Source organism: Porites lutea, chromosome 3 (genome assembly GCF_958299795.1).
Source record: "Porites lutea chromosome 3, jaPorLute2.1, whole genome shotgun sequence".
Classification (NCBI taxonomy): domain Eukaryota; kingdom Metazoa; phylum Cnidaria; class Anthozoa; order Scleractinia; family Poritidae; genus Porites; species Porites lutea.
In genome coordinates, this window is record NC_133203.1 from 46,319,728 (window position 1) to 46,332,975 (window position 13,248).

The following is a 13,248-nucleotide window of genomic DNA, read 5'->3' on the forward strand; positions in this document are numbered from 1 at the left end:
GAACAAAGCTCAATAATTATTGAGATCTGGAGGCAAACAAATGGAGTCCCCAACTTTCAATGATTGCAGTTGTTTATTAACAAAAATATAACTCTCTAAATCAAACAGTCACGCTATACATGTACAGTACATCTGAATTATACCAATAAATTGAACTTGATTTTCGCAAACTGTATGTTTTTTTTTCTTCTTACCACTGGAAGATACTAATAACTTTCTTAAGCTAGATTATTACAATGTTAACTGTTTGCATTTAGCAATATGATCTGATATTAATATTCTAGGAAATAATCTTGAATATTTTTCATGTTATTGTTTATGCTCTCTAATCCAGATCTTAAGGGCCTGTTTACATGGAGGTGGGGACCCCAGACAGGTGAGGTAACATGCGGCGGGTCACCCTACCTATCATGTAAACATAATCAAATTAAAATGAGAGATTATAATATAGACAGGCGGGTTACCCCACCTACCTGGGGTCCCCCACCTCCATGTAAACAGGCCCTACATGTAAGTCAGTGATAGAAATCCTCATTCTACATGCCTTAACCCTCAAGTACAAAGACTGACCAACATCAGACCAAACAGTATCAATACATAATCAAGAGTAATGTTACGAGAACTAATAAAATGATCACCTAAGGAAAAAATGTTTTGATCTTTTATCACATTCTCTCAAGTAATTCTAGTGTGGAGATCAATCTCCAGAATCTTTCTGGATATCAAGGCTTACTGCTCTTTTCACAAACATGCGAACTCTAAAGTTCAAAAGCCGCCTTCACAATTGCGTTTTTCACTGCCGTCAATCATGATTACAATCACAAGCAACTAACCTTGAAACACAGAAACGCACAAAATGGATCGAAATCCACCAATCACATGACCTTAAGCAGCCTGTTTAAGTAAAGTTTTGTTTTCAAAGAGGTCCATTAAGATGATTGACGGCAGCGAAAAACACAATCATCAGTTGGCTTTTGAACTTCAGAATTCGCACGTTTGTGAAAAGCACAGTAAAGGGTCAAGACAATATTTTTTCAGAGAATCAATCTACTGTTATGAAAACTAGGTTTCATTTTTCTAACTTAATGGATTGCCAGACATTTCCTTGAATTGTAGCCCAATACTATTTTCTAACTGCAGTCCATCAAGTTAATACAGCAGTTATCTATTAGTAAAGGATTAACAATCATTACTAACAGTAAATTAACATAGGTATAACACATTTCTACTGGAAAAAAAAACAATGTATAAGCCAACCGGCTTAAAGCCAATAGCCATATCAACTAGATCTTTAGTCAAGGGCTCTTGAGCAGAAATAGCTTTGTTTTCAGAAATATTTTGAGATGAGATGGAAGCTTGGTTAAGGAAATAAATTAGCTGCAATCACTAAAACAAGTGCAGTTACTTTATAATACCTTGCTTGTAGCACTGAATTTGTAAATAAAAGGTTGCAAATTAAAGAATTGTCGCACAAAAGATGATAACAAATTTATGTCGGATACTCTTATACCTGATCGATACATTTATAAATATAATTCTCTGTTATTTCTTCTTTTGGGTAGAATAAGGCAGACGGTAAAGTATATTTAACTTATTACCCATGTGGGCAAAAGAATGCAACAGCTGGAAAACAACTACAGTTACTACAACCAAAACTTTATGTTCAACATGGGAAATAACAACAACAACAGCTCACTGCTTTGCTACACAAAAACATGAGTAATAAGACTGAGAGGGGACAAAGTTGGGTTTTAATCCACATAGCTGATCTCAGTAGTTGATGATAGAGACACAAGTGCAGTGGAAGATCCAGGGGATGTCCCCCCCCCCTCTTATTTTTAGACCAAACTGAGGCCTGAAGGGCTGAAAAAAATTTTCTTGGAGACTGGGCCCCCCCTTATCTCAGCCCCCCCCCACCTTACCTGAAGGTCTGGATCAACCACTGAACTGTAACCTAATACTGATAACTTTAACAGTTTGTTTAACAAAAGGACAATTAAGATCACTATACCCTTGCCTAGTCCTCGTTATTCTGCGTGGCCAATGCGTCTCACGTCACTTCATCTGAGCAGGGACTCGGCAAACTGTACCATTTATATTTTATCTAAGATGAAGTCAGGACTGCTTAAAGCCAATTAAATTCATGGAACATTATGTTACAGTCACTTAACGATGAATAATTACTCTATATCATGCTAAATGCTGACTGTTGACCACACGCAAAATTCTTAAATTAAGATGGACATTCAATCAGCTAACAAGTCAATATTTGGAGCTCAAAAATAACAACTCTATATCACTTTGAGACCTATCACATCGCAAATCAAAACCATGGTTTTCTTGTTAAATGAAAAAAATGCACTTAAATCTACATAATACCAACATGGATGATTAAAAAAAATCACCACCATACTCTTAATTTCAACCATTTGAACTTCTCTGTAAATTATTAAAGCTTTTATAAAAATCTCTTTTAATTTCTAATCCCAAAAGATAATATTATTATTATGCAGTACCAGAAATCAATAACTACATGTAGGAAACTTCAGGTCTCTCTGTAACAACATTTACATCATAACTGCAACGTTCAGAAATGTGGAAGCCAACTTAGAGTCCACTGAAAGAACCTCAGGCACGTTTCTGATGCTGAAAAAATATCAAGTAACTCAATAAATAAATGTTAACTGTTTGATGCATGTCAACAATGACAGCAGGGTTTGTACTCTTTTGAGCTGTTTAATTTCCATGACTTTCCACGACTTTTTCGAGGAACGTTCCCAGTTTTACATGGCCTTAGTTTTAGCTGCCATTTTTGAAAACTACACATTACTTGTTTTTGGGATTATTCTTTTACAGACACAAACTTTGGTGTCACCAAAATGTGTGCTGTTTGCACTGTTTAATTACTTATCTCTACCTTACAGTACTTCGCCCGTGCTTTCACATCTGCAGTAACTAATCTACCAAGTATAAATTTAATACACGTTTTCACGGATACGGCGGCCATATTGAATTAATTCGATTTAAGGAGTATTATAAGATGCCCAGGGGGCATGAGCACATTTTGTTCAAATTCTTGAGTGCTTTTCAGGACATTTTTTCTTCAAGTTTTCTTAGAATAAGGTTGTAATGGAAAAAAAAGATCCTTGTGCCGTGTTTGGATGTAATAATGATTGCCTTTTTCTAGTTTAGTATTAGAAATATGTTCTTTCACTGTATATTTCTCGGGAAAAAGGCAATCATTATTACATCCAAACAGGGCACAAGGATCTTTTTTCCCATCAGAATCTTATTCTAAGAAAACTTTAAGAAAAAATGTCCCGAAAAGCACTGGAAAATACAAACGAAATGTGCTCATGTCCCCTAGGCATCCTATAATACTCCTTAAATTGAATTAGTTCAATATGGCTGCCGTATCGGTAAAAAGGTCTATTTTCCATGACTGACAACTAAAATTAATTCCTGACCCTGACTTTCCAGGCCTGGAAAATGAAATTCTCAAATTTAAAGAATGATATTCTACGTTTTCCATGAACTGTATGAACCCTGGCCAAATGAAAGCTGAGAAGACGTGGAAGAAAGCTAGCCAATAGGAGAAGCCATTAGGCTGTGATAACGTACAGAGTGTAGTGTCAGTTATTAGTTTAACATGGACCTTTTATAAGGCCTACACTTGTAGAAATTGGGCCATTTTATACTTCATGCAGATATTGCAAAAAATGAAAAGGGAGAATTTCATTCTAACAAATTTTGTTCGAAAAGAATTCTCCTTTTTCATTTTTTTGTTGTGATATGAAATCAAAATTTTAACCTTAGGTCCTTAGATGCACTATAATCATATACTTGTGAATTCCACAAATTTTTAGCTTGTTGTAAGACTGTCTAGACATACCTAGTTTCTCTCTTGTTTTCTATAATGTTGAATTCTTTAAAATCCAGCCTGTTGAAAGATAAATCAAGAGTGATCACTTAGTTTATTGTTTTCCTCACAAGGGAGACTTCAATTATACTGTGAAAGGTTATACTGATAACAACATTTCATCCTGGTTGAAAAAAAAATATATAAATCTTTCAACCCGCAAGAATACACTGCAGGAAAGTTATGTTCAGGCTAAAATAATATTGATAGTAGTATGTACATACAACGGCACAATGAAGAAAGACAAAAGAAATAATCACCAAAAAATTACTCTAACTCTAAAACAGAATCTTGAGTTTGTTATCACGGAAGCATAAGAACTGCATGCACAACAGTGTGGACAATAATGTTTTAACATCTGATCTTAAAGGTTAATGTGATTGTTTTACTTCTCAATTACAACTTGAGCAGGTTTTCCAGTTGGATGAGAATGTGTAACTTGCCATGGAGTCAAAACAAGTCATTAGGGTTATCAAAACTTACTAACTCCCTCAGGAACTCAAAAGTGAAGGTCAGAAAATATTGAGCATTGAGTGGCAGGAGTCGAAAAATTGATTTCTTTCATTTTTTGTCCATAAATAGTTTTTAGGTAGATAAGGAATCTGATGTAAATGTTTCTCCCAAAAAAACCTTTTATTTTCGAGAAAACTAAGAATATCAGATTTTGTGGTCAGAACGTCAAAATAGCCTTATTTTCAACCCAAAATTTCTCCTCGCATTCTTAAACAAAGCCCACAAGGAGAAATTTGGACACTTTCCATCAACAGAACAACTCATTTTCTTTCACTAAAAGATACTTTCAAAGCTTATCAAGACTCATTGAACTGTTTACAGTAGTCGCATTGTAAGATTTTGCTCAATTTTTCCTGACCGTCACTCTTAAAAGACTTACAAGTGATCAGATTGTGAGATAGAAACTGTGGCAAACTTGAAGTGCCAATTTTGCCCCTTTTCTGCCAACAATGAAATTATATTTGGTTTGCTGATTTTTTTCCCCTTTTACTTCGGAGGTATAAATAAAATACTTGATGACTGACACCACAAGAAATAGTAAGATTTATTTCCCAAGGACAACATTGAGGAGGCTCTGATAGGGTAAAATACCGACTAGCAACATGGCCTTAAAACACAGACAAAGGACAGCAGGAATGACATCAAACGAAACTGTGACAGTGACAAAGAAAAGTGCATAAACAACAGTAAAACACCGATAGCGGCATGGCTCCCTCAGGACTCAATACGCGAAATGACAGGTTTTGAAATTCAGACTAGGAACATACGTAACCCCCCTATGAGGGCCTCATTGAGGGTCTAGGGAAAGCAAAGCTCACTGTTTTCCAAAGGCTCAATGCTTACATTCTTCCTAGATTACTAGCCTTCTTGGTTTAAAATTTTGTTTCTAGCTGCAAAGCATTTTTAATCAACACATCAAACAACACTCAATGTAATTTTAGCAAAGCATGAAAAACAAACCTTTATTGAATTTTGATTGATCTCTTTATCACTGCCCAGATATGAATTCTTTAAACCCAAGGGATCAAACACATGTTCTGAAGGATCTGTGCCATTAACACCAATGGAAAAAGGGTTTCCACCATTGTATGCATTACTGTTCCCTATTTGTAACAACTCTGATAAAAATGAGACAGCACAGTTAGCCAACATACGGTAGGTTAAGAATAGATGCCCTGCACACAGTGTTGTATGTAATGAACTGTTTCAAGATGGTTGAAAACTAACAAAAATTCAGGCTTGACCCCAATAACACCCATCAAAAGCAGAGCTTACTGGTAAAAAACATTGAAAACCATACATTGAGAAAGAGTTATTATTAAATGAGTCAACCTTATGAGAGAGTCAAATAATGCATTTTGACTAGCATAAGCAAAATCCTTCTTGAAATAGGGGACACCTGAATTAAGGTTTTTAAAATTTTTGTCAATGAAAAAAAAATTCTCCCCAAAATTATTGGTGCCCACTCAAACCCATAACTCCACAGTCCCTGGCTCATGCAGGAATGCAGGGATGAATCTGAAATCTACAACTAATGCATCCAACTCTTACTAATCGTTCCGTTAATAAATCTTAAGGGGTATGCATGATCTGGTTAGACTATAAAAGAAAATTTAATTGTTACCATGTGAAGGTGAAGGCAAAGAGGCTGGTGAAGTTGGTGACGCAGGGGATGTTGGCTGTGTCGGAGATGCTACATTTGGAAGAACACCACCACCTTGCTTTGATCTATTTGCTGCTTTTACACTCTGTTTGGTGGGAGGAGGGGGAAGGGCTTGAGGTATTGGACCCTTGGGTGTCGGCCTGGAAACTGGAGCTTCAAATAACATGGGCTGGGGGGAAAATTCATTGAAGTCAGGAGATAAAGGTGCAGATGATTCTGATGGAGTTCTTTTCTGAGCTGGTTGTGGTGAAGGATTCTGAGCAAAAGGGTCAAAGGTTATCTCTTGACTGGTCTCATCCTGTGGTGCTGAATTTTGAGTTGGTGAACCTGATGTGGTTGAAAGGCCTCCAAAACCTCCCAAGAGATCAAACTCATCTGTGACTGACTGGCCACGGCTGACCTATAAAAATAACAGATTAGTAAGAAAACCTTCTCAATTAGGTCTCACACCATCCCTTATGGCACAAATGGCATCAAAGCAACCCCTAGTTTGACTTACCTCCAATACTGAAATATTTTGTAATAGCAAAATAATATAATGTATTTTTTGTTTGTGACTACTACTGAAAAAAGTTATTTCTTTGAAGTTAACTCCGAAACTATGAATTGAATGTACACCACTGCTATGCTAATTACTGCATTCATTTTCAAGACCAATAATAAGTTATAACGTTCTTGAAGTAGAAGATTTTTGAAGAATTGAGTTCAAACTGGAGAAATCATTATGAATATTCAAAATGTGCTAATTTAAATGCAAATGTAATTCAGTAGCTGTACCTTCCAATAAAATAAAATATTTAATTTGGCAAATCTATGTCTGGAGATGGTTTCGAGTGACAGATGCATACTTGCCCTAAGCATTAATTTTACTCCCTTTGCCCTGCAAGGGGCTAGACCTTCATGTGGCTCGGATGACCACATACAGTTGGAGATGTAAAACAGTGTCCCCAATCGTTAGTACTTTCCTACTAAATGTTTTGACACTCAAATCAAGTGCATTTTTAACAATAATAATAATAATAACAATAATAATAATAAATAATTGTAAGGGTGATTAACTATGTCTTGGAAAAGAGGGTTTGCCATTTTGGGGGTGGGGGGGTAAAAATCTTACCAGACATTGAACCTGGCTGCAAATTCCACAAAAAATTATCATATATTTGCCAAGTTATGGCACCATGGCTTACCTCGGTGTTGCCATTACTGGTCGGTGTACCTTGACCTGCAGCTAGTTCAAGTTTGGCGATCTTTTGTTTTAATGCTTCTTTCTCCTCTTCTGCTGTCTTAATCCTCTCTTCCATCTCAGAAAGCTTCTTAGTTGTTTCTTGGTTGTTGGATTTCTTTTCAAGAAACCGTCGATAGGCCAAGTCAAATGCTTGCCCTACTGTTAATGTGAGTTCTTCCGCCTTAAAAGAAAATAAAAAGTCCGGTAAGAAAGAATCCATATTGGACCATGTGCTTACACTGCACTAGCCTAGGTGTTGCAGAGTTTATCTAACCACAGTGAGTGACATCTGCAAAGCAGCGCCAATATCCTTGTTCTGGGCACCCAAAGTACTCATAGAATTACTGTAAATGCATTTTGAATTTCCCTTCAACCTGATTGCCAAATCAACAATTGCATTTCAACAGGCCAATCATGGCACATGCTATTCTGTCGTAGTACGTTAGTACGCTTAGTACTAAGGTGCTAAGTTCTATGTATATTGGCATTATATTCGGTCATACCATGTTAGTATGCTTTTAATCGGCTCTTTTACTTTCACGATGTGTAGTGACAAATTTTACCATTTTGGAAAAATCTGAGATAAACGGCTGGTAAAATGAAGAGCTTCTCAGAGTGTGAATGTATATAATAAACACAATACCACAGGAAAAGTGCTCTGTACGGATTTATGCAATCACTGTTTTTGGACCAGAAATCTCACTCATTCGAAGTGCTCACTCGTTCAATGATTCTGATATGTCAGCAACCGTGCACTTTCCATGAAGTATTCTATGTGTACCTCACAAGTGTCAACAATTTCCCACTCTCTTAAGATACCCCCCCCCCCCCAGTAAACAATATTCAATGTCACACTATCAAACTAAAACTAATTAATAAAATTATAAATTCAAAATTGTTGAATGTATACAGTCGAACCCCACTATTTCCAAGTCCCAAGGGAAATGGAAAAAAGTTCGAAATAGCGGGGTTTCAAAATAACCGGGGAAGCGTAAAGGGGAAGAGTAAATCCAAGGGCATTCGATCTTCCTTCGAGATAGCGGGGACTTTGAATTAACCAAGTTCGAAATAGCGGGGTTCGACTGTATTTTCAAAGATTGTTATTGTCAACTGCACTCACCATTTTCTCACACTCAAATACGTAACATAAATGCTGTGGCATGCCACTATCCTTTGCAATAAAAGCAAACACCTTTTTGTCACGTTTATCATCAGCACAGTAGGATATGCGATGAAGTGGATAGCAAAATAGCTCCTCCTATAATAAAGAAAAGTTTTAATGTTACTGTTTACAAGATGAAGCTCATTTAATTGAAATCCTGTCATCTTATTAAATCATTCATTTGCATAGTAAAGTTTGAAATGCAATTCTTTTAAAAATGACTATGACTTTGTTTGCTATGCAATCCTACACTGTTTGTTTCTTACTATAACCGGGGCCAAGACAAGGAGACAAGAGAGATTAAGGACTTAAATGTATTAAAGCCACATTGTGTATTAAACTGTCACTGTACACAATACACTTTCAAGAAATAAGTATATTAACTGGGACAATCAAAACTCCTTCAAAACATGACAAACGATAAGGAACCTGGAGCCAAATGAAAATGGCAGAACATTTCACGTTTCACAAAGAAGAAATAGCAGAACTACTGCCTAAAACCAAAGCAAGAACAGCAAGTCAGAATACAATTCGACGGATGACATCTGCCATTTGGAGAATATCTGCAGAAATAAACATTCCTTTGTATCCTGAACTTGCCGTGAAACAAGCAAATGAAGACGCAAAGTACTATAGATAAAGTACTATAAACAAGCATGTGGAAGTTAAAAACAGTACCTTGGTTTTTATGTCTTCAACCTTTATGTTGTCAATAGAAATCTTGATTTCAACTTTTTTCAGCTTACTTCCTTTCACGCCCACTTCACTCTTTTTAATATGATTTGCAAACTGCCAAAAAAGGAAAAAATTTCAAACAATGTTGTATAAATGTTCCTGTATAAATAGTGTTGTAATATACCGCTAAATGTTACAATATTGTTGAGTAAACTACCAAAAATAACATGACTAAAACAAATGCTGCAATGTTGTTGTATTTTGAATTTTCTTGCAGAATCAAAGTAATTACATCTGCAAAATACTCCGGGAATGGTTATGTGATAATATTGCGCTGGTTTGCTGAAAATTTAAAATGTCAGTTTTTGTGTATCAGAAATCTCACTTATTAGCTGCGATAGCTTGTTTGATTTCTGATACAATGTATGTGTCAACAACTCATATGTAAAGATCATACAGTACACTTTCAGTAAAATAATCTCTATAATTTTAAATCCAGCTGAACTTTACTCAAAAAAGTAAAATAATGATTTCAATCCTTTACCCGAACTTTCTTTATGGCTTCCCTTACGACTTCTGTTCCCTTTGCTTGGGCAACCTCTGTAGACCCAAAGAGCTGTATAACATACAAGAAAAATAAAATTTTAGTTTATTTACATGTAGCAAGTAAAGGGGAAAAACATAAAAAGAAAAAGGTAAGCAAAAAGTAGAGTTATCTCATGGCTAGGGCTTGATGCCATGATTAAGCACTTCAAAGGCAAGAGCTTAAGCCACTAGAACACAGAGACCTAAACACACTCAATGTGGCCCAAAGTACAGTCAACTCCCAATAACTCAAACCCTCGTTAACTCAAACCTTTCGCTAACTAGAACCAAAATCTATTTCCCTTGAATTTCCTTCATACTTAAATTACTGTAATTTTACCCTCAGTAACTCAAACCCTTGACAATTTGAACTTCCTCCTAACTCAAAGTAATTTTTATCTCCCTTCAGATCATTTCTATACAACTTTACCCTGGATAACTCAAACTATCTTTTAAGGACGTGGCAATTCAAGAACAAGAAACAGAGTGAATTTCTCTAAAAACAATCGTGTTTCTTTCTCTGTACGCTTCTTTACTTTTTTGTGAGTCCAATTCAAATACAATGTTAAGCGCTGTACTGATTAATCAAGCTTTGTTGCTCAATTTCTTTTTCAAAATATCAACATATCTCTTGTTGCCCCTGAATTGAAGCTGCGCAACGCACATAGAAACATACCTTCACAAATATAAAAACAGTTTTTTAGTTCAAAAGAAAGACCTGATACAATAACAATTGTATTATACTGAGTCAATTTTCCAACCTTCAAGATAGAGAATGATTTATTGGTCCTTTTTTATCACCAAAAACTTAAACTTAAACTTTGCTTAAATTGTCCACGCAAGGCCTGTTGGTTGGTGCATGTACCGTACATGCGAATGAATATTGTTATTTTTCTCGAAATCCTTCCGAGTGGTGAATATAAAAACTGCTGGTTTCTCGAAACACAAGACTTGATTTTCACATTTCAAAACTTGATTCGTTCGAGTCTCGAGTCTCTAGTATAAGGTAAAAAGATCTTCCACTGGTGCACATGATAATATGCAGCCCGGTATGATGCACGTTTTACTATCTCTCATGGTTGTGACACACAAAAGACCTGGCATACTCAAGCTTCAACATGCTCACTTTCTTGGAGTAAACAGTGGCATGACAATTTTGGATGTTTAGTGTCATACAGCTCAAAAGATTAAGATCTCGTTAGTCACACAATTCTAGAATGTTTGCTAGTCTCACTAGACCCCATTCCATAAACTGAACAGATCGAGTATAAAACTGTTTTTCCGGAAACACAGCCTTGGACATTTAGTACACCAGTGATGTTACTCTCAGCATGGAAAAACGGCAAACCACAATGGAAAACCGAAAAACCAATCAAGAAAATGCTCAAAACTGAAAGACTAAATGCCACAGTCACGCTGGACTCATGCTGAAGTCAAGCCAGCTTAGAACGGCAGTAGCACAATGTTTGAAACAGGCCTTAGTTATTTAATGTTGTGATGTCATTCACAAAATTGAATGTTAAGGCTGGTTTTCACTAGTGAAAGAGTCAGAGTCGGAATCATCTGTGGAGTGTCAAGAGCTCTTCCCAAAAATCAGAGTTATAAGGAAAGTCAATAGCAAAAGCAGTTTAGTTCCTCTGCTTCTGCTTGCCACTTCAACAGCCTATGTTTCACTTGATCATGAGCAACAGAGTCGTAAGCAGAATCAGAATGCCATTTTCACTAGATTGTTGAATCTTACACTTCTGATTACAACTCCGACTCAGACTCCAACTTACGATGTTAATGAAAACCAGCCTTTGGTGACAAATCATCTTGTCACAGACAGTTGGTCTAGAACAAGCAACTGAGTGAATATGGAATGATACGCTATGTAAAATTTTAAGTACATAATCCATAGATAATGATTTTCGAGATATAAATTATAGTGAAGGTCAAAGTAAGTGTTTAACATAATTGACGTCATTTACGTATGCAAGAGCTAGAACAAAATAAAATACATTTACACGGAATCTGTCAACTGTACATGTTTCTTTGCTTCGTTTTTTGACTTCATGATACAGATTATCCGTCAAACGTCTCCACGCATTATTAACATTTGCTTTATTTCTTTGGGTATTTGTATGAAGGCAAGATTAATTGAACTTACGTCATTTAAACTATTTTCCCAGGCCAGAAAGACTGTGAGAAAATATATTATGCTTGCAAACGATTTAAAGCACGTTGTTGTCATAGCTGGAAATTCGATCTGCTTTCTGTTGTAAGCAACTGTGGGTTGAATTAATATTCACCGCTGAAGTTTAGCCAAAAAGTAGCTGAAAGTGCGCACATGTTTTTATCATAACCAACGAAGCAAATCATCTGATAAGCGGTAGGCACAAAAGCGAAGCCCTTGAGCACTTACCACGAATAGAAAGATCCATAAAATGACTATGCTATATTGGGTAAAGTTTGTCCACATGTGGTCGCCGACAACAAAACCACAGGATTAACTGAATGGCTGTGGGAATAATTTTCTGAATTGTCTGTATGGGATCATGACAGAATTTCACAAAAACCTTCAGCATACCTTGACAGAATACACCACTGAGCCTTGCTGTAGAGCATCTGGTGAATGAAGCCATTTCTTTTCCGTTGGGTTTTCTATTAAACGGCGTTCAATATAACGTTATATTAAAGTCTACATGGTTATAAGTGTTATTCAATCAAACATTCACTAGAATTTTAAGCTCGAAACTAGCATGAATCGACCCAGCAATGAACATTACCTTGAGGTTTCCCCTTCTTAGGTCCCCGCTTTAACACAGAAGTCATTCTAACCTCCTTCCCCAAGGAAACAAGCTATAAAATGATCGTTATGCCCTTTTTGAACGCTGAAATAACCTCACTCGAAGGCAACACGAAACTCGATCTCTTGTCAAGTGACTTTTCCTCCTCTAGTTTGTCAATATTGACAATCATTGCCAATATTATTTTGATTCCGCGCCAAATTGTCAGCGGCTTTACAATAAAACATGACCATGATTGTGTAAGCGACTTCCTGTCTCCTACTTCCAGGTCAGGAGCTATTCCTGTTACACGTGGAATTGAAATAGGAGACGTCTGCCCGCAGGCTACTATTGTACTTCCTTTCAATTTCCAGAACTTCATTAAACTCTCTCTTGGCGGGGGTGGAGAATCCCACATAAAAGTACCAAGAACGAAAAGTCCAAAGATTACTGCAAATCCAATTTAAAACAACGTGTATTGTTTTTTATAACAATATTTCGGCTGGTCATACCAGCCTTCTTCAGGTTTACAGATGTTACCGAACTTATGTAGCGATCACAATATTATATATATAGATGGAGAATGTCGTAATAAAAGGGAGAGGCGGAAATGACGGTGATGCCCGGAGGTACTCCAAATAATAGCCTATACGGGGAGGTTCCGCCCGAAAGGGGTACCTTTTTCAGGCTTCGGGTACATGAAAGGCTATGGATCAGGGGCTCCTGGTTGAAGTATAT

General features: G+C 36.5%; 1 protein-coding gene across 1 annotated transcript; it reads right to left on the reverse strand.

Moving 5' to 3' along the window:
* Positions 1 to 2,385: 2,385 nt before the first annotated feature.
* Positions 2,386 to 12,702, reverse strand: LOC140931270 (PTB domain-containing engulfment adapter protein 1-like). Its single transcript, XM_073381039.1, has 10 exons — positions 12,511 to 12,702; positions 12,312 to 12,385; positions 9,702 to 9,773; positions 9,161 to 9,271; positions 8,441 to 8,578; positions 7,283 to 7,501; positions 6,057 to 6,495; positions 5,393 to 5,550; positions 3,893 to 3,940; positions 2,386 to 2,646 (listed from the first exon to the last, which is right to left on the reverse strand). Exons 1-9 carry the CDS (start codon positions 12,554 to 12,556, stop codon positions 3,929 to 3,931), a joined length of 1,269 nt encoding a protein of 422 aa, XP_073237140.1. The 5' UTR covers positions 12,557 to 12,702; the 3' UTR covers positions 2,386 to 2,646; positions 3,893 to 3,928.
* Positions 12,703 to 13,248: the final 546 nt, after the last annotated feature.